The 23,965-nt window shown below is 39.0% G+C and overlaps 1 protein-coding gene across 3 annotated transcripts; it reads right to left on the bottom strand.

Moving 5' to 3' along the window:
• Positions 1-740: 740 nt before the first annotated feature.
• LOC146660405 (chromatin remodeler ATRX-like) lies at positions 741-22,085 on the bottom strand. Of its 3 annotated transcripts, none has more exons than XM_085420243.1 (35): positions 21,910-22,085; positions 20,555-20,658; positions 20,432-20,466; positions 19,796-19,824; positions 19,540-19,664; positions 19,096-19,212; positions 18,580-18,689; positions 16,780-16,847; positions 14,916-16,678; positions 13,641-13,701; positions 9,622-9,776; positions 9,243-9,419; positions 9,066-9,171; positions 8,745-8,835; positions 8,401-8,586; positions 8,107-8,251; positions 7,784-7,893; positions 6,810-6,953; positions 6,522-6,699; positions 6,287-6,424; positions 5,001-5,176; positions 4,802-4,919; positions 4,580-4,710; positions 4,439-4,503; positions 3,929-4,029; positions 3,685-3,844; positions 3,517-3,608; positions 3,311-3,416; positions 3,042-3,219; positions 2,537-2,728; positions 2,278-2,421; positions 2,121-2,192; positions 1,943-2,038; positions 1,333-1,461; positions 741-1,246 (listed from the first exon to the last, which is right to left on the bottom strand). In XM_085420243.1, exons 1-35 carry the CDS (start codon positions 21,927-21,929, stop codon positions 1,163-1,165), a joined length of 5,706 nt encoding a protein of 1,901 aa, XP_085276369.1. In that variant the 5' UTR covers positions 21,930-22,085; the 3' UTR covers positions 741-1,162. The 3 variants fall into 3 exon arrangements, with proteins under 3 accessions (XP_085276369.1, XP_085276370.1, XP_085276371.1); XM_085420244.1 differs by having other exon boundaries at positions 3,685-3,841; XM_085420245.1 differs by having other exon boundaries at positions 4,439-4,500.
• Between the last annotated feature and the right edge of the window lie 1,880 nt (positions 22,086-23,965).

Here is a 23,965-nt window from a genome sequence, read left to right as displayed (position 1 = left end):
TCCAGCACTGCAGCTGGTCTGCTTTCACTAATTAACAAGTCCTCTTCTCAGGCAAACCAGACAGTGTCTGAACAGCTGCCGTGTGCCTAGCAGGATACTCAGGAGGGGAAACATGAACACCTTATGTTGGTTTATGCCATGCAGAAATTTGGCACTCACTCACATCCACAATGTGTTGCAAGCGTCACCTTTTTTACACAAGAATGCAGACACAGATTAAAAAAAGATTAGTGTAAGCCATATATTTGTTTTGTTTTTTATGGCAGGTCAAACCTTTATGTGCCATACAAGTAGCTTCTTCTGTCTGTTTGATTTGGCAGATTTTTTTTTTTAAACATGGGACGCCCTGACACAACACCAAAGGGATTTGTGTCTCCTGGGACTGAACAGGGGATCTTTCACTTGTTAGCCAAATGTATAACCACTAGACTATGGACTATCTACTACTGTCAACAAATCTAGAACAATTTCCCTTGTGGGATCAAAAACATAGCCATCTGGTACAGCTTTATATGATTCAAAGTTCAATACTGGGCCTTGGTTCCATCATTTTACATTCATCTTTTGAAACAAACCCTTTAGCTCTTTTTCAGCTTACATTGTAAACAGAAGATTTGTATGTTTGACCCTAATAGGAACACTTATGTCATACATATTAAATAGTTGGGGAAAAAATCCTCTTGACACAAAACATTCAAAGTAGCCTGAAGCCTGGATTAGATGTACAAACACTGACCTCGTTATTTGAAAAGTCATATTTAATGATCAATACCATCAACATGTGACAGGAGATAAGGAAAATATAAAAGGTGCACTTTAAAGCATGAAAAAAGTAAGTGTCTACTTTATGACTTTAATTTAATATAGAAAAATATTAGAGTTAATCAACAGGTCAAGGATTAAGGCACATTCACCAGTTAGCTTTTGGTAGCAGCGAAACAGCCAAGCAACTGAACAACTACAACTACATACATGATAATGTTTCCTGTGAAAAGGCTGAAAAAGTGCTAAACCAAAGTGACACCGCTGGCCTGTTGTTTACGTTTAAACAACTTTGGAAGCTCAGTGCAAACTACTCTTGTAAAACATTCAATCTTCTGGAGGAAATAAGTAATAAAACAAAAATTACAACTTTCTCCTCCTACAAAGATAATTTTCTTGCTCAGGTCTGTCCAGGCTGCTTCACAGTCATCTGAGTCGCATCATTTCTTCGACTGTTCAGTATGCTTTGTATTCTGAATGTGAGCTAAGAAGGGGAATGATAGAAAAAAATGTATATTAGTACAATAGTACGTACACACAGGTGCACTCACAGGTCTACAAATTACTTACTGTTTGTTGCTGTCCAAGAGCGTCTCGATAAAAACCATATAAATGTTCCTGCTTCTTCAGATCGTATTGTCTCCAGACCTCAGCTTTGCTCTTTACCTCGGCCTCAGGCAGCTGGGCGTACTGCTGCCGCTGTAACAGAATATTTTGAACTCAACTTACATAAGTTTGCATTGTGAGTCGTCTGAATTTTGTTATCTGCCACTGCCTTGTGAAAACGCTGGTTTTAAGTTGATCCAGGATTAGCTGATCTTGTTAATGCAAATCCTATTTATTCAGTGACTCAAAGCCACAGAGTATGAACAGCCAAGATAAAATTATTGACCAGAGAACACAATCCACCATCAGAAACACTGTGGAGCTGGAGGACAAAGAAGTGTTTACTGACATTAATGACACAAAACAGTGCCAAAAACTGACCGACATTCATAAAAGGCCCAGCATGGCACTGAATGAATTTTTTTACAAGTACAGCTATGCAAAAGATTTTGCAAAATATGTTTCAATTTTAAAGTGAATTAAATACTTTTTAAAACTAACATAAATCAACATTTAAAGAACTTTATTTTCCTTAAAAAAATGCCCATCGCCACAGGATATGAGGGTCACTCACCATTAGAAACATGTATTCCTCAACAGTGTGAATCCTCATTTTCTGCAGTGCCGTGAAGGTCACTGAAACAGTTGTTCTGCTTTTGTTAAGCAGTTCCTGTAGAGACATTTTTACTTAATATATAATATAAAACACAAATGTTACTAAACAGTGAGGCGATAAAATGACATATTTATACCAATAGCTGCTCATTGGTTTTTAAATCCAAATCATCTTGGTGAGAGGTCTCTGGAACACTGGCTGGGTGTGACTGAGTAAAGACAGACAGTTTTACTCATATGCATATGATGTAAAAGGTGGGGATAATCAGTGCTTTGCAGTGAGCAGTCCTGTACCTCAGCTTCATACTCATCCCAAGCAGCTTTCCGTTCTGCCTCACTGAGCTCCTCGTCTTGTTTATGGTCCAGCAGGGATTCGTGCTCATGGTAAGTCACTATGTGGTCTTTGCAGTCTTCTAACAGCTGTGCCAGAACCGTATCCTGAGAAACATACAAGAAGTTATCTAGTGCTGCAAAATCTTAGTCAAACACCTGCGTGGTGTTTGACTAAGATTAAGACTGTAAGATTGAGACTGAAAATTAAGACTGTCGTTACCATTGGCAACACAGAAGCCGGTCTTTTGCTTTTCTTAGAGTTTGGATCGTTGAGCAGGTCTGGCTCGAATGTGTAAAGTTCAGTCAGCTCATGAAAGGTGAAGTGTCTCTCAATCTGCTGCTGATCTACTACTCGGAAGGACAGCGACTGCTTGGTCACCTGCCGATCGTAGATTTTCTCCTCCATGGTGCCCTGAAGATGACAACAATCACAATAACTAAATAAAAGAGTTGCAGCTGCAAGAATTAGTCCATATAAATTTTTGCATCGCTTTTCAGTTTACGTCTGATGTTGTTTTAATTTGAAAAGGACTATTTAGTGACCAATCTTAAACATTTCATCTGTTGATGTAACATGTGCAGAACATACAACAGTGGCACAGTAGAAAAGAAGCACATATGACTTTTAAACAGTGCCGTTTCTTCTAAACTACTAGAGAGGCCACAACTGACTTAAGGTCAAGACTTTGTGGAGCTCAATTTTCTAAATAAAAAAGCAAGCTTACCTGGGCCAAGAAGCGGTACACAAACACTTGTTTCAGCTGACCAAAGCGGTACACTCTGTAAATGCTCTGGATGTCATATGAGGGATTCCATGAGGCATCAAAGATGATCACCCTGTTAGCAGCCACCAGGTTGATGCCAAGTGAGCCAGCTTTTGTTGAGATGAGGAACAATCGGCCGCTAGAATAAAGATTATTCAAATTCAATCCGAACCTTCTGTTATATCAGTGTAGTTCATATAAAAGATATGACAGAGAGAGACATTCTTTACCGGACATTTACAGGATTGTTAAACTCATCTGCCCACTTCTTCCTCAGTGTGGCACTGGTGGAACCATCGAAGCGGTAATAATCAACATTTTTAACCCAGCTGCCCGCTGTTAAAATTTAAACACAAGGAGGAAAAAAAAGCATAAAAATATAAACAGGCATTTCCTCTTAACTCATTATTTTCCTCTCCCATTAATAGAATACTACCTTTGAATGCTGATGGGTCTCTGGCACGGTGAGAATCCGCAAGAAAATCCTCAATCAGGTGTAATGAGATCAGTGACTGACTGAACACAATCCTACAAACGCATTTATGACATTAGACGCTGGCAGATCACTTGTTTAAATCTGCTTCATATCAGAAAACAAACATACACTTTATCCTCCAGTTCTTCAGCCATTCTCAGGATCTCAAACAAGAGCACCATCTTCCCTGAGTGCTCCAGGATTTTGGCATCTCTTTCAGAGAGAAGATCCTTGTACCAGCGCTCATCGGGACTCGGAGGCTTCAAGCTGATGGGTGCGTTCTCTACTGCTAAAGACATAAAATGGGAAAAACTGTAGCACATTTCACAAGCTATATTTGTTGGAGTATTAGTGGCATGTGGAGCTTTTATACCTTCCACTGCACAGACAACTTTGACATCATCAATAATTGGTGTGCTGTTGTGAGTGTTATTCCCTTCTTGTCCTTCGTTCTCTTTCATTCCTTCACACCAGCTAAAAATGAAGAAATAAACATAACCATTGTAGCATATGTATGCATGCTCCACATCTCTTCCTGGACGAGTGGACTAACCTTGATGAAACTTTGCATAAACATTGCCTTAGGGTACTTTGACTACCAAAATCTATATGGCGTATACAAATATTCTATACAAACTCCACAATCACATTTATTAGTGACACTTCCAGAGTTTATACACTTCCTGTCTACACAACATCCATTTTTCAATCTAGATTTATGCATCATGTTTCCTTGGATAGCCAGTTGGTCTACAATCTGTATTTGTTCCACCACTGCTTGAGAATACATCTTAAAGGAAAGGTCTTTAGTATTCCCATAACCCACCAGAATTGTTTTAGGGGTGCTTTAGGCTTTAATGAATAACAAATGAAGAGGTCTTACCTCTCAGCCTCAGTCATAGGGGTCTCTGCATCCTTGGGCAGATCTGCTGCTTTACCTTTACTCTTCTTTGCAAAAGAAAAAGAAAAACATGTTATTTCAGACTAATGAGTAATCAACATGCAGTTACGGAGATCTTTCTACCTTTTTTAATTTGCTCAGGTAGCTGAGCTGAAGGCACCATGGATGAGTCCAAATTCGGCCAAGGACCTGAAAGTCCTTGAACAGGTTTGCTCCAGGCCTCATCTTTTTGCTGTTATGTAAGGAGCTTACACCTGGGAAAAAGCACAACCATCTATAAACTCTTCAAGTAAAAAAAAAGACATCTATTTTAGGTTTATTTTAGGGCACAATACAGATCCGCACCTGTGAAATGGTCAAGGTAGTATCGGTATAGATTATACTGAAGTGGGGAAACCCTCACTGCCAGCACGTACTCATACTTCGGAGGCAGAAACTGTCGAAGCTCCGAGTAATCTCTTCTCTAAGGAAAAGACAAACACAGTATTGTGAGCTGGAATATAAATGCAATGAAGAGAGCATTCAGATGTTCTATTATTTTTACCTGTATGCATCCGCCTAGCACTGAATGCAGTACATGTGCTCGCTTCTTCATGATTCGGACATCTTTCGGGGTGGAGTCAGCACACTGGCCGTTCTCTATGGGGTTGATGAAGCGGTTCCTGAATTCGCCCAGTGAGCCCAGAAGGTTCTTCTTGATGAAATTGACCATGCAGTGGTCTGGGAACAAAATATGTATTCGCAATAAGATTTCTAAACAAAACAACTAATAGATTAGGCTAAAAGCCTTTAAAAACTGAGCACATTGTGAAAAACAAATCAAAATTCAGAGTTTTTTTGGATGCAAATTTGTCACGTAACGTAAATAAACACTAAAAGTGTCCCAATTTTGCAGAAGATTTGTCCTTAAAAACACACTATGGAAAAAAGGAGTCAGCATCAAGCGATGATGAGCTGATCCTGATGTTTCTAAACACGAAAAGGAAGAAACAGAGATTCTGGGTGTGTTCAGTATTCAAGAGGAGGCAGTAGCAGGGAGAATTTCATGGTTTGGTATGACGACCGCTTTCAGGATGTTGGCGGAGTGGTCATTTGAGGAGGCAGAGAAATCATTTCAGAAATCATGCCAATATATTCAGTACCGTGGTACGTTTTTGAGCAAGTACACTTTTTGCCAAATGTAGTGGCCTGATTGGTCAGAAAAAAAGAGGGAAAAATCAAGCCTGATCTGAACTTTTGTAGTGCCAACACTATGTTATACTTTGACTTGAATCCACATAACGAAATGAAACAAATAAAATAAGTCAAAGCAGAAAATCAGTAGCTTGGCATCACCAGACAGATCTACAAAGGCAGGAAATTCTGGATGTTCTCATGTCTGTTGTCGATGTTCTGAAGCGAACAGAACTACAACCAGAATTTCAAAGGTGTGATATAGTACTGAGCAACAAAATAAATCAAACAAACCACAGCATTCAGGGATGTTAGCAGTAGGTCACACCTGCTGCATAATGAAAGAAGTGGCTGTGGAAGAGCAAACAGACACTTTGCAGCATAGCAAATTAAGAGCTCTCAAACTAGCTTTGTATCCTGGTCAGAAAAAAAGGTTAAAAGCATCGAAACCAAACTACACAACTGGCTTCTGAACACAAATAAAGGAAACAAAATTTGATGACTACAATTACTGCAAATCCTGTTTAAATGGGGACACTTGAGAGAGTAACTCCACCATCATGCACTTATTTAAACTAATTATAATCCCCATGTTTCTCTGTAATCACTTTAGGACTTCATGGCCACAGTTATGATGACCTAGTGCTGCAGACTTACACTCAACGAGGTTGTTCTGCAGTGGCGTGCCAGTCAGCACCACTCTTCTTTGAGTTTTGATGGCATTCATAGCTTTGGAGATATTAGAGCCATCATTACGCAGGATGTGCCCCTCGTCACAAACCACAAAGTCGGGACCTGAAAGGAAAAACAACATCAGATTCCATGAGCAAAGGCACGACACCTAAAATAGAAAGTCTTTTAATAGTAGCATGCCATAACAAAGTCACTGGACCTGGATCCACAAGTGTGCGATAAAACTCCTCCTTCCACTCGTCGTTGTTGATTTTACAGTCTAATGACAGGATGCGGTACATGTCATACCCCATTATCATCACACCTCCGTCTCTCTGCCACCTCTGCAGAGCTCTGAGTCGACCCAAGTTATGCTTCATTGTAGCCAGTTCTATCACCTGTGACCAATAAGGACATGTTGCTGACACCATATGAGGCAAACCAAAGATTTCTGGCCTTGTTTTTTTATATATATATAATTTTAACACTTTTAAATTTCTTTGGTTACCTTGACTTTATCTTCCCCCATGTTGTTTTGCCATTTCCTGAACTCACTGACCCAGTTGAGGATGGTATTAAGCGGACACACAACCAAAGCAGTTCTAAATTTCAGTTCTGTGGACAGCAACACTGTGTGGAGGAACGTCACCACCTGTCAAATGAGACAACTATGAATATGACACATCCAGAAGTGCTGTCCCCTTCTAATGGACAAGTTCATTTAAAACAGACTGAGATTAAGTGAAAAACTTCCCTGTAGTATGACTGATCACATCTTTCATTTCTGTTTTCCGAAATCAACGACTCTGCATTCACTAGGCTAAAGAAGAGAGGGACCATAAAGCCCACAGTGTGTCAACAGTACACAATTCATAAGTCAGCATTCGTGATGCTATAGGGGTGTAAAAGTGAACATAGAATGCATAAGTCACCATAATGCTGAACAAGACAGACAGGTTTTAGAGCAACATTTACTGGCATCCACTTGAAATCTTTTTCAGGGAAGTTCTTACTTATTTCAGTAAGATGACATCAAACCACATTCTACATCTATTACAAGATCATGACTGAAAGCAAAAAAGAGTCAGGCTGCTAAACTAGCCCGAAACAGTCCAGGCCTGTCACCCATTGACCCAACAGAACTGCTCAGAAAAATAGGAAACAGCAATTTGCTAAAAGAAAAGAAAAACATCTCACTGTCTCAAGGCATAAAATGAGCAGATATTTTTATATTTTCAATAAAACAAATACTCAATTTCAGCATTTGATATGTTCAGTAAATGAACCTAAATAAATGTTCAAATACATAAATAAAAATGCAATCTACTTTTCCTGACGTTTCACACAGTATCACAACTTTCTGAAAAGACCGGGCTGTATCAAAAATGAAAGCACAGACAGAAAATAATCTTTGGTTCAGGGAGTGCGATTTGTGATTCTGTGCAACTAGCATATCAAGGGTGGACATGTGTGTGTCTTTACCTGCAGAGTCTTTCCGAGGCCCATGCAGTGTGCCAGTACACAGCCTGATCCAGGAGAGGAGTTGGCCTTCTTCACAGACTCACAACAACTATCCCAAATAAACTGGACGCCTTGGGGAATGACATTGTGATTAGGTTTTTGGGGTGTTTTTAAATACATTTTAACAAGCTAAATACAATTAGCTCATATTAGACAAGTTTTAGGAGAGACGTGGATTTCAAACACAAAGTCTTAATGAACACAAAATTAAAAATGTATAATTAATCTAACTGCCCTAAGCATCAACATGATTGCAAAGCAAAACACAAAAGACAGAAACTAACCGTCCACCTGGTGAGGCTTCAATATTGTGACCAGGTTCCTGTGCACCTGAACGAGAGGCTTCTTGGTCTCCTCATCCTGATCCAGGATCAGCTTGGTTGTGACGGGACACGCCACTTGAGACAGCTCATCCTCTATGACAATGATCTGCAACACAAACAAATATGTCCTAAAAAGTTTCACTGCGTTGCATGTGCTGTGCTCGGTGTCCTTGATCTACAGGTACAAGGCATCTTATCAGCATTTCCTGCTCTAAACACTGATTTCTATTGCTATGGTGAAGTTTAGCGCAGTACCTCTCTCCTGTCTTCCATCTGTTGTTCCCTATTTGCCAAACGTTTGCATCTCTCCTCCTCCTCTCTCAGGGCTTCCTGAGTCTCAGCACGAAGGTTTTCATCTTCAATTATTCTGCGAATCCTTTTGCGTCCTTTCGGGGTGACTTTATTTTCGCGGGCCTCCTCAGGTGCATCCTCTTGATCGGTCTGTCCAGAGAACAATCCAACAGTCAGTATGTCAATCAGGCACGAGAGTTGTCTGTTGTTGTTTTTTGGACAAGGTTTATGGTATCACACATAAACAGGCCGAGATAAGAAGAATAACACATAAATTCATAAAGAGATAAAAGAGGATAATTCGATACCTTTTCACTGCTGGAGTCTGACAACAAAATGTAAGCCACTTGCGTTTTCTTTTCGTAACCATGAAGCTCATCATTCACCTTTGTGTTTGCTCTGGAGTTAAAAATAAGAAAGTATGTTTTCAAAAAAAGAAGGAAAAAAAAAAGAAATTGTGCCGATCAGGTTATCCAGTAAATCTAAAACTACTAAGCTGCTTGCTCAAATCTAACCTTTGCGTTCTTCTTTATATTATTTTCAGGTCTTTACAATTTGTGCATTGGCACGGTATAAATTTAACTGAATTGAACGCTGATTCTTATCAGTGGAAGTTGAAATAAACATACTTTTTGAGCTTGTCTTCACCAGCCTCGTCACCCGACTCGCTCAGCTCCTCACTCATCCCAGCATCTTCATCCAGCTCATCGCTGTCGGCCTCACTTTCACTGTCGGCTTCACAGAAAACAAGTTAGACGAGATACTCATCTCCTGTTCCATCTGATCACTGTCTAAGTTATTCTTACAGCTCTGATTTTCTTTCCTGGCTCCTCTTTTGCGCTCCCGTTTTCCATCTTTGCTCTTTGGTGCATCCTTGTTACTTGATGTTCCCTCATCTAAGATAAGTTTGTGACGGAGGAGGTGGTGCCTGGAGATGGGCCCATCAGAGTAGTAGTCAGATGAATCTTCGGTAAAGTCTTCCCCTGTATCAGAGACATATTCTATCATTATTATTATTTATGCTCTTTAACCACCCCAAGTGATATAACAGCCCTCTGCCACTGGGATAGCTTCGCAATTTTGTATTAATCTCATAACTGAGATACTGGTTAAATAAAATCTGGAAAATCTATTCATAAGGAAATGCACAAGATTAAAACTTGTAATACCAAGAAAAAAACTTACCATCTTCATCTGTTCCACTACCATCATTGCCTCGTTTGATCTCCTTGTCACTCAGTGAATCAGATTCATCCTCCTGTGTTTCTTCATCTGAAGAGATATCATCACCCGAGGAGTAGTTGGATTTAATTTGGGCCAATAGCAATTTCTTAGCGATTCTTTCAAAAGTAGAAGAGAAGGAAAAGGCACCTGAAGTTCATTTCATGATCAGTTTCATTGTCTTCAGCTGGATATTTTTACACATTACAACAAAATATGGTAATATTTGGGCTATATTACACAGAAATGATCATTTAAGTGCTCAGCTGCCAATATTCCAAAAGCTGGTGGCATTAAAAAGAAATCAGCTATATATGGTGAGTCGCTTCTAGTGGATCCGCATTATGTCTTTAAGTGATGAGCCCAGTTTGAAGCTCTTGTAGTTGCTTCACAGACCAATTAAAAAGAACTGCCACAACACTGAAAGACATATTCAAAACATTAGTATAGAAAGCAAAAGAAAAACGAGACAGAGGCATTTTTAAGAGTAAGAATTTATTACGACAAACAAGGATTCTTCACACACAAAAACAATAGTCTCAAACTCTCAATAGTTTGTTCGCCCTTGGGAAATCGCGAGTAACACTTTTCTTTCTTTTTCCCTCTTTTTTTTTTTCTTGCTCGAGTCTGACAGACATATGTTTGCAAAAATGACATTATGTTCATGTATTCCGCTCATCCTTTAAACTGTGACAGCTCTGATTTGAAGATCTACAATCTTTCGAGGCGACCAAAAGGCAATATAATCATGATTCTCCCAATTTTCTTGAAAAGGGGGACAAATTACACGTGGGACACAAAAACAGAAAATTACTGTACATAAAGATTTACTTAGAATGAAACATTAACTTTTTTTTCCCTACCCCAGGGGGTATCACATTTCAAAAATGGCTGAAGTATATTCAAACTGCAGTAAAATTCACGTAAAAAAAAAAAAAACATGTAAAAAGTTCATTGTTTTAATACCATGTGGTGTTTTGAAGAATATATACAATAAATAACCCCTTTAAACTCCATTTACGTGGACCCAACACTGCATGAGTCGTATCTGGCTCGGGTTTGTCTACTGCATCCTACTTCAGCCATTTCTCCCACAGGGTTGACCCTGTTTTCAAGTAGGCTATAATCCAGGTCAGTGGACATCAGATAAGCACCACTTTCACTGATACCAAATCCAACGTCCGGTGAGAACTTATTGTTAAAGTACACACAGTACAGAAATGTTAGACGACAGCAGCAGGAACAGATGAGAGTCTTGAATCTCATTTGATATGTTTCAAGTTAGAAGAAAGACGCAGCAGAAAGCGCAAAGACACTGAAATGAAAATGAACACAGCCACATGCTACGTTTTAGCCCAGTAACTACAAACAATGTAAACTTTACATTTCTGCTGACCATTTTCCCCATGATAAAGTTGCACTACAACTACACACAGACGTCATGTGATGCTATTCATGTTGATAGGAGGCTACAATATCCCAGATTTAAGTGACTGTCGCCTAACAGCACTGCATTCACTGCTGTGCTGTCAGAAAATCCGCCCTGAAAAAAACATGAGAAAACAAACAAGTCACATCAATAAAGACATAGTGTAAACTTGGTTGCTTGTTTTTTGCACTCTAACAACTGTTTCACAGCCCACTCTCATTTCAGATAAGGTAGAAATGATCACGATTATAATCACTGTTCTGAAATAAATGTTTTCATCTGCTTTACGTGAGTAAAAGCACAAGCTGGGTCTCCTGTTAAGCAGGATTTAACCGGCTGCAAGTTTCAGTCATTACGTTTAATGGTCAGCAGTAATGTATAGTCTGTGTATAGAAAGTGGGCCAAAACACTAGAAAAAGCATAGGTGTTTCTAAAGAACACTGCATAGCACGTACATCATTTGGGAGAAGAGTAGGCCAAATGAAGAAATTTAGATGCGAGGTGTTAAATTAGAGGGGAAAAAAGGAGATTAGGATTCATCTCTGATTGCACTTTACGGTAAATCTTAGCTACTTCAATGGTATTGCACAAATGCTGTGCTATTACTCTGGGCTTAGCCTCCAAGAGCAGTAATCAAATTTCACTCACTTCCATTGGAAAGGGTTGGTATCAGAAAGCTCGACAGAAAGATATTAACAGAGGTAAAGAGGTGGAAAATGAGTGTGAGACGTAAGATAATCTCAGTCAGAAAACAAAAGTAATACTCAAAGTATTCAACTTCTTCGAACTCAGCTTCTACTCCCTACCAATATGTAATAGTTTTCAGAGCTCAAGTGAACTGACTGGATTTCTAGCTTTTATTTGAGACTCCTGACAAACTGAAGCAAGTAATACCTGCATGTCGACACGCTTTGACTTAAGTCATTGGAATGAGCACACAGGAAAGCAAGTGAGTGTCAGGCTGACACAAAGCCTGCTCCAAAGTGCATTAGCTGTGACTGTGGGTGTCAGCGGTGCAGCAGGATTTCAACTTGTTTCCAGAGATGAAGTAAAAACTTGCTCAAAGACAATTGTTGGGAGTCTCCTAACTTTCAAAGAAGGCTGACTACATACCAGATTACAGAGGTATTTTATCAAATTAGATTGTACTAGATTATACATCGTGATGGCCGAGTGTAAACACCAGAGCCTTGAAGGTGCATCAAACAAACACTTAACTATCAAACATGTTAATGAAAAAAAAGCACATTACTTCTACTGCAGCTGGTGGTTAACTTACCACAACTTGCATAAAACCCAATAGCTGGTTTGGAAGGCTGGGTGCGTATCCTCAGCTCATGATACTGTTTTGAGGTGAGGGCTGTGGGAGACTTTGAGAACTGTTTTGAGAGCTGCTAAACTAACAAAAGTTTGCATTTTTTGTTTGTTGGACTGTGAGAGGAGCCATGTAACAAATCGTGAGACTTACAGACACTCACAATACCATAAAGGTAATTACACTTTGGCACTTCTTTCAAAGTGCAGCAATAAAGTAAACACTTTTATAATGCAACAACTCTGTGGTGTCAAATAAAAACCCATTTGTGTGTGACGTTCGGGTCCTGTGCTGTAGAAAAATTACAAAAAGGGACTGCACGCATCAAACTTTTGGGCCTAAAATTATTCAAAAGCTGAATAAATTGAATCTAAACACATGTACAGAGCCAGGTACATTGTCTCAGATCAGTTTATTCAAAAACCAATCTTTTTACCATCTAGCCCACAATTGAATGCTCACACCACAACTGTGACCATTAAAGCTAGGAGCAGGTATTCAAAAAAAAAAAAAAAAAAAGGTGAAGCATAAAATTTTTAAACATGTTTTGCAACTCTGCAAGCATCGCTCCCCATTTGTAATATAAAACAGAAAAAGGTTTTGATTAAATTATATTGTTTTTAAAGTCATAATATGTGCAGATAATGTTGCTGGCAGGTTTCAAACTTTATCCTTCACCTGGAAAATAACAACACTCCATTTACTTCAGTCAACAGTGCCACTCCATGTTGTTTTTGTGTAGTTTGTAAAAACACAGAATGAACAGTACATCGAAGCTCACTTTTATACTCACAATGAAACCACACCTGTACTCGTGGTGCTCAGGTTAAGCTGTACGCCAAAACAAGCTTCACTGTTCAAATGTATACTTTGACCTCCTTCATTCAAGTGGGTCTCTTAACATCAGCCAAGTGTCCCAGGGAGAATACGCAGGTATGATATAAGAAATAATACTAAAATGTCCTTGTATTTCTAAATGTAAAAAATAAAACAAAGACGAGCAGATTACGTTGCTTATCAATAACAAAAACCACGTCACGATTTTATCTCTAGAATGTGTATTTGATCGCTGGGGCCCTACTGCAGCTACGTTTGGGTCGTGTTTGAATTGGCTGTAACTGAGTCCTAATGACATGGGTGTTGCTAGACTTTGCGCAGACGTCAGGATTTGAAGTTGCAGCTTTTCTTCTACACCTAACTTGCTTTACAAACTCTACATCCGGGCTTTTTGAACCGTACCTATTTTCTGGATCATCGTCATCTTCTGCTGCCCATGAGGGCCCAGACTGCTCCTCATCTCCTATAAGAACAAACATCAGAAACATGAATTTCAAAATGAAATTAAGCTGCTACGTTTTGAAAACATATATATTGCCAGAAAAAGTGAATGCTGGATTGTGTGGACATTGAAAGAAAATATTCATATTTATTTTTGTCACAGTTCTTACTTCATGATTCATGACGAACCACTAATGACACAAAGTTCTGTTAAAACTTCTTGAGCCATCACTTATTTCTTTATATTTTGCTATGAAAATGGAAAATAGGTTAAACAATTTACTGAAACATGTAAACATACATGGTGACACAATATAAAAGCAAAACAAATGACCACTTTTATTCTTCAACACCATCTTCAGTAGTTGTGCAGGCTTCTTAAAGGACATTCAAACAAATCTTTGGATGTTGGCTGCCTTTTGTTCTTTTCTCTATCAATATAATCTCACACTGCTTCAACAATTTTGAAATCCTCTCTCTGGGGCGGCCAATCAATGACTGACAGTGTTCCACTGTGTGTTTTTCTATCCAGATATGCTTTTATTGCATTGGCAGCACCACTGTCTAAAATGCAGTTTCACACCATTAAGAGCTTCCACCATGTTTTTAAAAAGGGCCATTTCTCAAAGTTTCCCTTCCTTCTTGACAGTCACTGGTGCTTTTTCAGGTCTTTACTAGATTTTTTTTCATGCTTCCTAATCTCTTGACCCAGATACTGTTCATCTGCTGTAGATAGTTTATTTTAGGCCTGCCACTTCTTGTTCTGTCCTTACACTTGCCCTGTTTCCTCAAATTTTCTACTGACATGCTGGATGCCATGTTGAGATACATTGTTCTTGCTCAATAGCTCTTTGGGCATCACTTTGTTGGTGCGAAAATACTATTTTATGCCTGCCAAACTGTGTTAACTTTGGCATTTTTTGTGCAAAAGAAATGGGAACAAGCTGCTACTAACAAAGTGCCTAAAGATACAATTTAAAATTGGTTCTTTGCTAAGTTCTCTGTTATGTGACTGGTTAGTTGACTTTTTTAAGCTTAAATGATTCATAGATCAGTGGTAAGTAGCTCTGGTCAGGTACAAGGACTGGGCTAAAAATGAAAAAGTGCAAAGGCAGCCAATGACCTTCAATAAGCCTGAAGAATTATTGCAGTCTTACTTGTTGGAAGTAAAATATGAAGAATTAAGGGGTGGCTCAAGACTTTTGCACAATGGATCTAGACACCTGTAAAACTCACCTGACGATTGGTGGAATGCAGCTGCTCCTAATAAGGCCACATCTTCTGTGATTGGCTTCATCTTCTGATCACTTCCATCGCTCCCAGAGTCATCGTCATGTTCTTCTTCACTTGATGAGGTCGATGAATCCATTGCTTCCTGACGAGATTTAGTCTTAGCGTCCTCACCTTGTATCCTACTCCGCTTTCTAGCCACACCCTCCTCTCCTCTCTTGACAAGATGAGGCTTCCCTATTGACCTCAGCGTATTTAAGTGTTTTATTTTCTTTTGCGAGTCTTGCTCGTCGCTAGAGGAGTCCGTCCCACTTTCACCGCGAGCTTTGACTCTTCTGTTAGTTGAGTCGGCCTCAGGGGTGCGATCCAGTATCTTGCGTTTCCGCCTAATATTCTCTGGTGAGATTGGAGTGTTCTTATTAAGCCAGAAGAGACATTTTTTCGCCACTTTATTTGGCGACGCTTTACCACCATCTTCATCACTCTGGGGTTCATCAGAACTTTGTGTCATCGCTGCTCGCTCAAGCAGAGCAGCAGGGACTTCATCTGAATCAGAGTCGTCTCTTGTCCTGCTCAGACTCTGCTCTTCAGTTGTTTTAGCAGGCACCGTGTTGGGGGCCTCTTCAGTGTCAGAGTCGCTGTCACTGTCTCCTACTGAGAGAGATGTTTTGGTTTTCACATCACTTGGTCGGCGCAAAGGGGTTGTCTTCACCCGAGGAGAACGTCTATTGCCCTGTTCTTCTTCTAGATACAGAGATGCACTGGAGTTGTCATTGCTCATCTTGCTACCACTTGTTTCTTCATCTTCTGATACATGTTTTTCCTTTGACTTCTTATCTTTCTTTCCCTCCTCGGTTTTGGGGGGCGCAGATGACGGCTCCTGCTCCATAGCTACAGGTGTAAGTTGTACTACTAGTTTTTTAGTCATGTCAACGCCGCTTTCAGTAGATTTCAGGCCAATCTTTTGTGCTCTCTGTCTGGCTTTATGTGAACCTGAAACCATCTCCTTGCCCGGACAGTCTTGTAGACTCCCATCTGCAAAGCCCTTGGAGTCAGAGTCGTTATCTTCTAAATGTTCAGCTGCCAATTTCTGCAAGTCACTCAAGCACCTGTCATCAGGTATGTCTATCTCCATTTCTGCTTCTGTTACAAGTCCATCAAAGTGGTCACTAAGCAGTTTTTCCCAATTGCTCGATACATCCAAATCACTGAATTCTTCCTTAAGGCTATCCTCCAGTCCTGCTAGCGATTTTCTCAAGCCTTTAACTACTTCCAAAAATGACTTCAGGTACCTAGTGCGAACACCAGGTGTTGGTTTGTTTTGTGTCACACTATGAATGAAATTGACAAAAGTTTGGTTTAAGGTATTTGTTGAGTCCACTAAATGTTTGGCCTTTTTGGTAATGTCCTTGGAAACCTGCAGCATGCTGTAGTTGAACATCACATTTCCATCCATACCAGTGTGATCCCATTTATCCAGAGAAATGTTTTGAGGTGAGTGTGGTAAAATGTTGAAAATCTCAGATTTCCCCGGATCGACTCGATTCCTCTTGCGCTGCTGTTGCCACAAACGTTCCATGTTCTCAAGGACACTGTCACAAGCCATGACCAGGTCAAAAAGAGGTTCTGGGCTACACACATAGCAGTACCATTTGCTCTCCAAGATGCCCGACAGTTCCTTCCTTCCCAAATTTCTTAAAATGCACTTCTTACAGAAAGCATTGCTACAGAAATCGCAGCAGATCAAGTTGCCTCCTTCAGCACACCACCTGCACGAGGGGAAAAGAGAGATGATAAATGTGGCTGACAAAAGTGAGTTAATGGAAATGTTAATATTTCAGTTAAATGACTGAATGCTACTAAATCGTGCCTGCACTGCTCATCCATCCCGTCACAATCCTTGCTGATGTCATCACTTGAGTAATAGTTGTAGCAAGACTGTCAAAACAAAACATTTAATTAGAAACAGCTCTGAGCAATGTATTATAAACACTAACAAGGTGAAAAATATAATTCTGTTGATGATATCAATATACTTGAGGTCAGGTTTTTTTAATGCATCTTTTTTCAGTTTTGCTATTGTTTTCAATCAGGCATCAAACCCAGTGCTGACAAATCAGTCTGGCTCAATATTGTGCATGACAGTAGTTTTATTTTTGTTTTACTGGTATTCATGACAAGAAGCCACCCACACAAGGCCAACAGAATAAACACACATCACCAAGACAAATTATGAGCCGCACCACAAATAAGGACCGAGGTTTAAAAGAATTAAAAACACCTGATATTAGGGCTGCTCGATTATGGCAAAAATGATAATCACCATTATTTTCACTGAAATTGAGATCACGATTATTTGACAATATTTATTTAACCCTTTAAGACCTACCATAGAACCAAGTCCGCCAGAGCTTATATTATTTTTTTTGCATGTTGTAGTGCCATTTGTGGGAGCATTTCAAGTTGCTATACATCAATACAACTGTTATAGCCCATATTTTAATAATATGTATGTATTAAGTCCATAGTAACTACATTAATTGCAAAAAAGTGCAATAAACTACAAAAAAATTGAAAATCGTTTTTGTTTTTTTTTTACATATATTTCTACTTGGAGAAATTTAAGAGGTTTATCTCTCAAAACTTTAAATACAAAAAAGTTGCAAAAAATAGTTTACAACAACAGGAAATTTATTTTGAGTGTCTTCATAGTTTTATTTTGGAGATACAGCAATTTTTATATACTGCAGGAAAAACAAAAAAACAATCCTATGATGCAAATTTGCAAAGAAAACAGCATGTGCATCAAAATAAACTAGTTCTAGCAGTGCAATTTGAGTTCTAAGCATCCCAGAAACTATTCAGAAAAGTCAAACATGACTTATAAAAACACCAGTATAGGCTTTTAAGGCCTACAAGGTTCTACAGGGATTTAAAAATAGTTACACAAAACGGAGCGTGCTGCTCTGACCGGCTTTAAAGGGTTAACAATAACAATGTATTGAATAATGACTTTTAAAAAGTAATATAAAATAGTGTGCAAATACTGGTAACAGTGCAAATGTTTGCAATATAAGAAATAAATGAAAAATGTAAACATCTATGTTTAGTGAACTTTGCAGTGTTGCTCTGTGGTGCAGCTACGACACCGTAGCAAAGTTTACACACTATGTCTACTTGATCCACGTCTGACTCCGCGAACCCATAATGTTTCCACACCACTGAAGTTTTTTTTTACCTCTTTTCAACCAACGGCAGTCACTCTCCTCTCCAAATAACTTCTGCTTAGCTTTCCGAGCTTCCCTCGGGTCCTCTTAATTGTTGTGACACGTGTTCGAAATGCAGAGCGGTGCGCTTGATTTACCACACGGAGCAGCGCGAGAGTAAAGCACGAGGGAGGGGCTAATAATCGGCTCAGTCATTTTTAATGATCGTTGAAAGCCCAGATCGTAATCGTGATTAAAATTCGATTAATTGAGCAGCCCTACCTGATATGCCTGATGATGTTCATGATTAACAATCAAAAAACCCAAAGAATATAAATGTAGTATTTAACAGCACAAAGTTATGTATTCTTTTCTGTGCTTTGGACTTACTGACTATATTGTTCTGATAACGTTCAAAAAGTGGGTGAAATAAAAAATTCTAGTATATCAATAAGCAGACTCACCTTGCATATAAGGACTTTCAGAACTGGGTGGCGATACAAGGAATCCCTCCGGAAGTGGTTAACTTGTCGGCCACACGCAGTGCAACTCACAATTCCAATGTGTTCAACTCCTGGGAAACAAAAGCTCCATTATTAGCAATTACATGGTTATAAAGAATGGGTTGCAGGACAGCTTCTCTTGTTGCATCTTTACGTACACCCAGTACATTTTCCTGGTAAAATCTAAAAGAGCGAGATCCCTTACCGGACTCAGGCAGTGGAGATTAAAAGTGAGGCACTGCAATCTCCAAAGTGGATTGTCAGAAGGCTCTCTTCCAAAATAATGACTATTTAGATACTAAGTGAAGTGATATTTTTTTCATATTACTTTAAATACTTGAGCATTTGTGCCTAAACCATTAATAGAACTAATAGAATAAACATTCTCTTTTTGATGTGTTGCAGATTTGATTCTTTATACTAAAATTCCTGCCTGAGCATTAGCTAGTGAGCAATTTCATAGGAGTAGTAACTGACCTCCACGTCTTCTTGAAAACTCTTTCCGCATTACGCTTGATTTCCGGCTGCGAAACTCCGGGCCCCTGAAATCATCTCTGCCATTGTCGACTGCTTCAGGCCTGACCAGCACAGTGCCTGTGCAAACAAAAAGTAATCATACAGTTCCATCATTATTAAATATGAAATTAGAAAGCCAAAGCCAGTTACAGACTTGAAGATCCTGCATACCCTATAGGCACTCCAGCACATTTACAATGACTTAATTTTGTTAACTTCATCATAAAGTAAAAAAAAAACAAAAACAACAACAACAACATGCAGATATAAACGTGAAGTCTATCAACGATATACTCTGAATGAAACACTAGCCCACTTTCTAGGAAAATGTTATGATGGTGTATAAATAATTATGTTTAGTGTCAAAGTAGCAGTGTGTGTGCAGTCAACAACCTTACGACCTACCTTTAGGCAATCTAGTGATATCAAGGTGACCATTTGCATTAACTGGTCCAAGAACCAAGTCCTCACTTGCATTTGAGTCCCCGGATTCATCCAATCCAGAGTGCTTCATGACAACTGAGGGTTTTCTGTAACATCAGTTAAAGAGAAATGAGCTATATTTAACAAAGTTTAAAAACCTACATGGACAGCAAAAAAGGAGATGATGCACACCACAAATTTTGTGGTTGAAATACTTTTAAACACACAATAAACTCACCGCCTCGAGTACTTGCCATCAGCACCAGCCTGCAAAACGAGACGGTTTGTTTATTTAGGCTGATGGTCATCATGGCTTTGTGTTGAAAAGTATCCCAAAGGGAAATGCATTAAAACATTTTTCTGAGTCTGTGAGTCATTTGAATAGAGCATAAGGACATGACATAATTTTCATAATACTGAGCAAATATGTTTTACAGATACCTCCAACCTCCATACAGTTAGACTACTGCTCAGATGACAAAAATAACTGAGTTTTTGAGAGAAATTGTGACACAAATTGTTAAGACTATCGCTATTCCTAATAAAACAGCAACAAAAACATGTAAGTGGATGAACCGGCTCTATGATTCTTTGATACAGACAATGTGTGTGAGGTGTACAAGAACAGAATTTAATCTACTTGACATTTTATACGCATTAGTTATCCACTTGACAAATATTTGTTATTTGTCTCTCTAGATTAGGTTGTAGATCGAGTCTGTGTTAATACATTTTGGAGAAGGGCTGTTGTTTTTACTAAATCCAGATAAAACCGTTAATGGCACCATTAGTGCCATCAGTGTTACGCAACATGACGAAACACTACAAACACACATACTACACTGACATGTGTTTATTATGCATGTTCACTTACCTCTGTCAAAGTAGAACAGCACCTGTTTGTCAAACCTGTGAACAAAAGATCAGTAAAAAATAAATTGGTAATGCATGTAAACGTGTTTCCATTAGTCATGGTTAGAGTGATTAAAAGATGTACCATCAGCATCCTCAACTTTTGCTGTGCCACTGCTGTCCTCAGTGGAATTAGCCAAGTATTCATGAAGTTTGTTGACCAATACATTTAGCTTGCTGGTAGAGTTGCTGGACAGGAGAGGAAAAAAAGCAGGGCAGTGTTTATTTGATTAAACAAAACAATTCGGATTATACAGTGCTGTGGAAAAGTATTTGTCTGCTTTCTTAGCTCAGACAAAGATAACCAGAGTAAATACTAAATGTAGTTATTTAAATGATTATTTCATTTATTGAGGGGAAAAAAGCTATCCGAACCTACTTTGACCTACATGAAAAAAAAAACTGCCCTTTAAACCTAGTAACTGCTTTTGCCACTGTTGGCATCAAGAACTGAAATAAAGCATTTGTGATAACTGGTAAATAGTTTTCCACATCGCTTTGGAGGAAATTTGGCTCAGGTTTCCTTGCAGAGTTGCTTTAATTCCGTGACATTGGCGGTTTTTTGAGCATGAATGACTGGTTTATGGTGATGCCTGTCTCAATCAAATGAACTAGGCCACTCCAAAACCTTCATTTTGGTCTTCTTGAAGCATTCACTGGAGGATGTTGCAAAACATTAGAAGTGGCTTTGTAACAACTTTTTCTACACGGGACCAGGTAGCTTTGTTCGCTTAATAACTGAAATCATTTAAAAACTGCATTTCGTATTATCCCCACAAATCTGGCTAAACTATATAGAGGTACTTACTTCCGTTTTAGATAATCATAACCTATGTTTTGTCCAAAACTTGTTCGTTTATACCAGCTAAAAAGTTTACACTCACCTGATCAACATTAGAATTAGAAATAACTCACTTTCCTGATCGATGTAAATACCTCTCACATGAGACAAAGGCCCAACCTCAAATCTACAAGTAGAGCTAACTAGGTTAACATGGTATGAAGACTACTTTCTGATGCCCCCTTATTTACAAGTGGTCAGCACGGCTTGTTTGGATTGGACAGACTTTTAAGCAACCACAAAGAGATCAGATTCTGCTCCCGGGAGTGTACTATAAATCACTGCACTCCTTTGAGTTCAAATTATGAGCCAGCTTATGTATGCTACGTTCAGCTCCTCCAAAGTTAGCTAAGAAAAGGCTTCTAGAACTGTTTACGAAAAGCCACGTTTTTCGATTTATATAGCCTAATGTGCTGTCCTACCTCCATTACTATTATGTTACTACTAAACTAAACTTGAACTGGCCCGAGTATTATTACCTATGCGGTCATTCTGGTTTAAATAACAGTTAGCTAACTCTGTTAGCAAGTGGCTAAGCTAGCTTGCCGTTATATTTGCTAGCAACGCTAAACAAGCGCACTGTAAACCGCCGGTTTTACCTCAGCGTCACTGCAGACATGTTGCGAAGCAGCTGAACAACCGAAGTCGTTCAAGTTTTTACACTTTCATAGCACAAAATAATGTGGCGCTTAATCTATGATCCACATCACATCCCACACATCCGTTATTGATAACAACTAAACCGCCCGTCAATGGATCTATTTCGCCTCTTTTTTTTCCCCTCTTTTTTAATGCGTACGAGTGAGCTGTCGCTCATTATCGCCATCTGCTGCCATGGCGTGTGCATGCTCAGTTGTGTTGTTTTCTACGGTTGTATTGCATGGCTTCTCCCTTTGGGATCAGGTTCCAGCCCCCCTTCCCTCCAAAACCACCTCAGAGAACCTGAATTGGATGAGCGTAAGAAAATGGATGAATGGATGGAAGGATTTAGGTGAATTTGAGTGAGTAATGCTCATTTTCAGCCATTTTTAAATTACTCTCCAGCTCATGTTTTTCAGTTTTCTAACAAAAAGTTATTAAATCTTCCCATAGGGAGTAGTCTGTCTGTCTATCTGTCTGTCTGTGGCTGACAGACAGACAGCCACACACACACACACACACACACACACACACACACACACACACACACACACACACACACACACACAAAAATGCCAAAGAATGTATTTTAGCTTTAAGTTAGAACAATTGTATGTTTTAATTTTACTTTCCTGAAAATAGTTCAATAGTTCCCGCAATTTCTGTTAGTCATTTGTTGGACAACTCTGTAATAGACATCAAAGCCAGATCATATATATGATAATATGTTTTAAGGGACAACAACAGCACTAACCCTGAAGGTCATTTTTCTGTACTCCAAACTTTATAAAAGGAGTAACTTAATTTATGACTTTGCTGAAAGTTGCTGAAAGCATGCCTTATATTTTTTAACGCAGCTGTAAATGTCTTTTAAAAAACATGATGGGATTCCAGAGCTGTAAACTTTGTGTGAACCTTCTGGTTTTTATGTACTTGTTTGCTTCAACAACAGATCTTTCTTGTTATTTAAGACATAAATTACATGTTATCTTCCCTGTTAGTATTCTGAGTAGTCTATGTAGTCTGTAAAATACCAGTAAAATGCCTAGTGCCCACACAGTCCCATTTTATAACACTGTCTGTCCCACATACTTTTCAAGTTACAGATCACATCTGCTTCTGATCCACTCACATCATTCCCTTCCACCTGAAGACAATAGGTAAAATAAAGCGTGGAAGATATTTAAATTTCATATTACTTGTTATTTTTCTGAAAAAAATCAGCCATTGTTAAATCTGTTTTCACTGTTATCTTAAAGATTACATTTGACAACCTCCAAATGATGAGTTTTGATACCTCAGCATTTATCAATAAAGGTTTTGGTTTAAAGACCATCAGAACAGGGTTTTTTGAAGGTTATCCCTTGTAATCTATGCAGGAAGAGAATGAGATCTCTAACTTCTGATCCTCAATTCAGAAAAGAGAAATAAGGTTTACCCCTAGGTCCAAGGGGAAAACAGTTAAATGTGCAGCACAACTGAAGGTTTTCACCTGTCATATAATGTTGTTTTGTATTCATTGTGAAAACCTCACCTTAAAGAGCGACAATGACTTGGAAAACCACGCTGGTGGCAGTGGTTTAGACAGCAGACCAAATGTTTTTTTTAATTATAAGGTCAACAGTTTTATTTGTCTTCTATGAATTAAGGATTCAGCTTGTAAATTTATCAGTGTTGTATAATAACTGTAGAGTTTTTAAGTCCTATTAGGAGTGTCCCTTAAGAGTGTTGTTGACCCACTATTGATCATCTGCCTAATCACACGAGCCAAGGTGTGAAAACAGGTGTGGGTCACTATCAACCGAGGTTTCAGGTGAACCCATTGTGAGACCTTGCCCAACCCTATCGTGTGACTTACTGCAATCAAATGACCTAAGATGTGAGTAGGCGATAAGGAGTCTGGGAGGGGGTGAAAGAAAATCTGGTACTCTCCACCATTTGCTCTTAGAACTGAAGAAGATTCTCAGATGAGAGGTGAGTACAGATGCTTTTCTTTCCAAGCTCCTAAGAAAGTGT

The sequence above is a fragment of the Rhamphochromis longiceps genome, linkage group LG10 (genome assembly GCF_057381845.1).
Source record: "Rhamphochromis longiceps isolate RC_006_pf linkage group LG10, R_longiceps_female_GT1.1, whole genome shotgun sequence".
In the NCBI taxonomy this organism is placed as follows: Eukaryota; Metazoa; Chordata; class Actinopteri; order Cichliformes; family Cichlidae; genus Rhamphochromis; species Rhamphochromis longiceps.
The sequence above is the reverse complement of the archived record's forward strand: the minus strand, read 5'-3'. Positions and strand labels throughout refer to the sequence as shown.

Excerpts from the sequence above, each read along its gene's own strand:
- LOC146660405 (XM_085420243.1), bottom strand. The coding sequence starts at position 21,929 with ATGTCTGCAGTGACGCTGAG. Across the intron at positions 19,213-19,539 it reads TATCACTAGATTGCCTAAAG|GCACTGTGCTGGTCAGGCCT; the intron begins GTAGGTCGTAAG and ends TTGTTTGCACAG. Across the intron at positions 8,836-9,065 it reads GGTGAAGACAAGCTCAAAAA|AGCAAACACAAAGGTGAATG; the intron begins GTATGTTTATTT and ends TTTTAACTCCAG.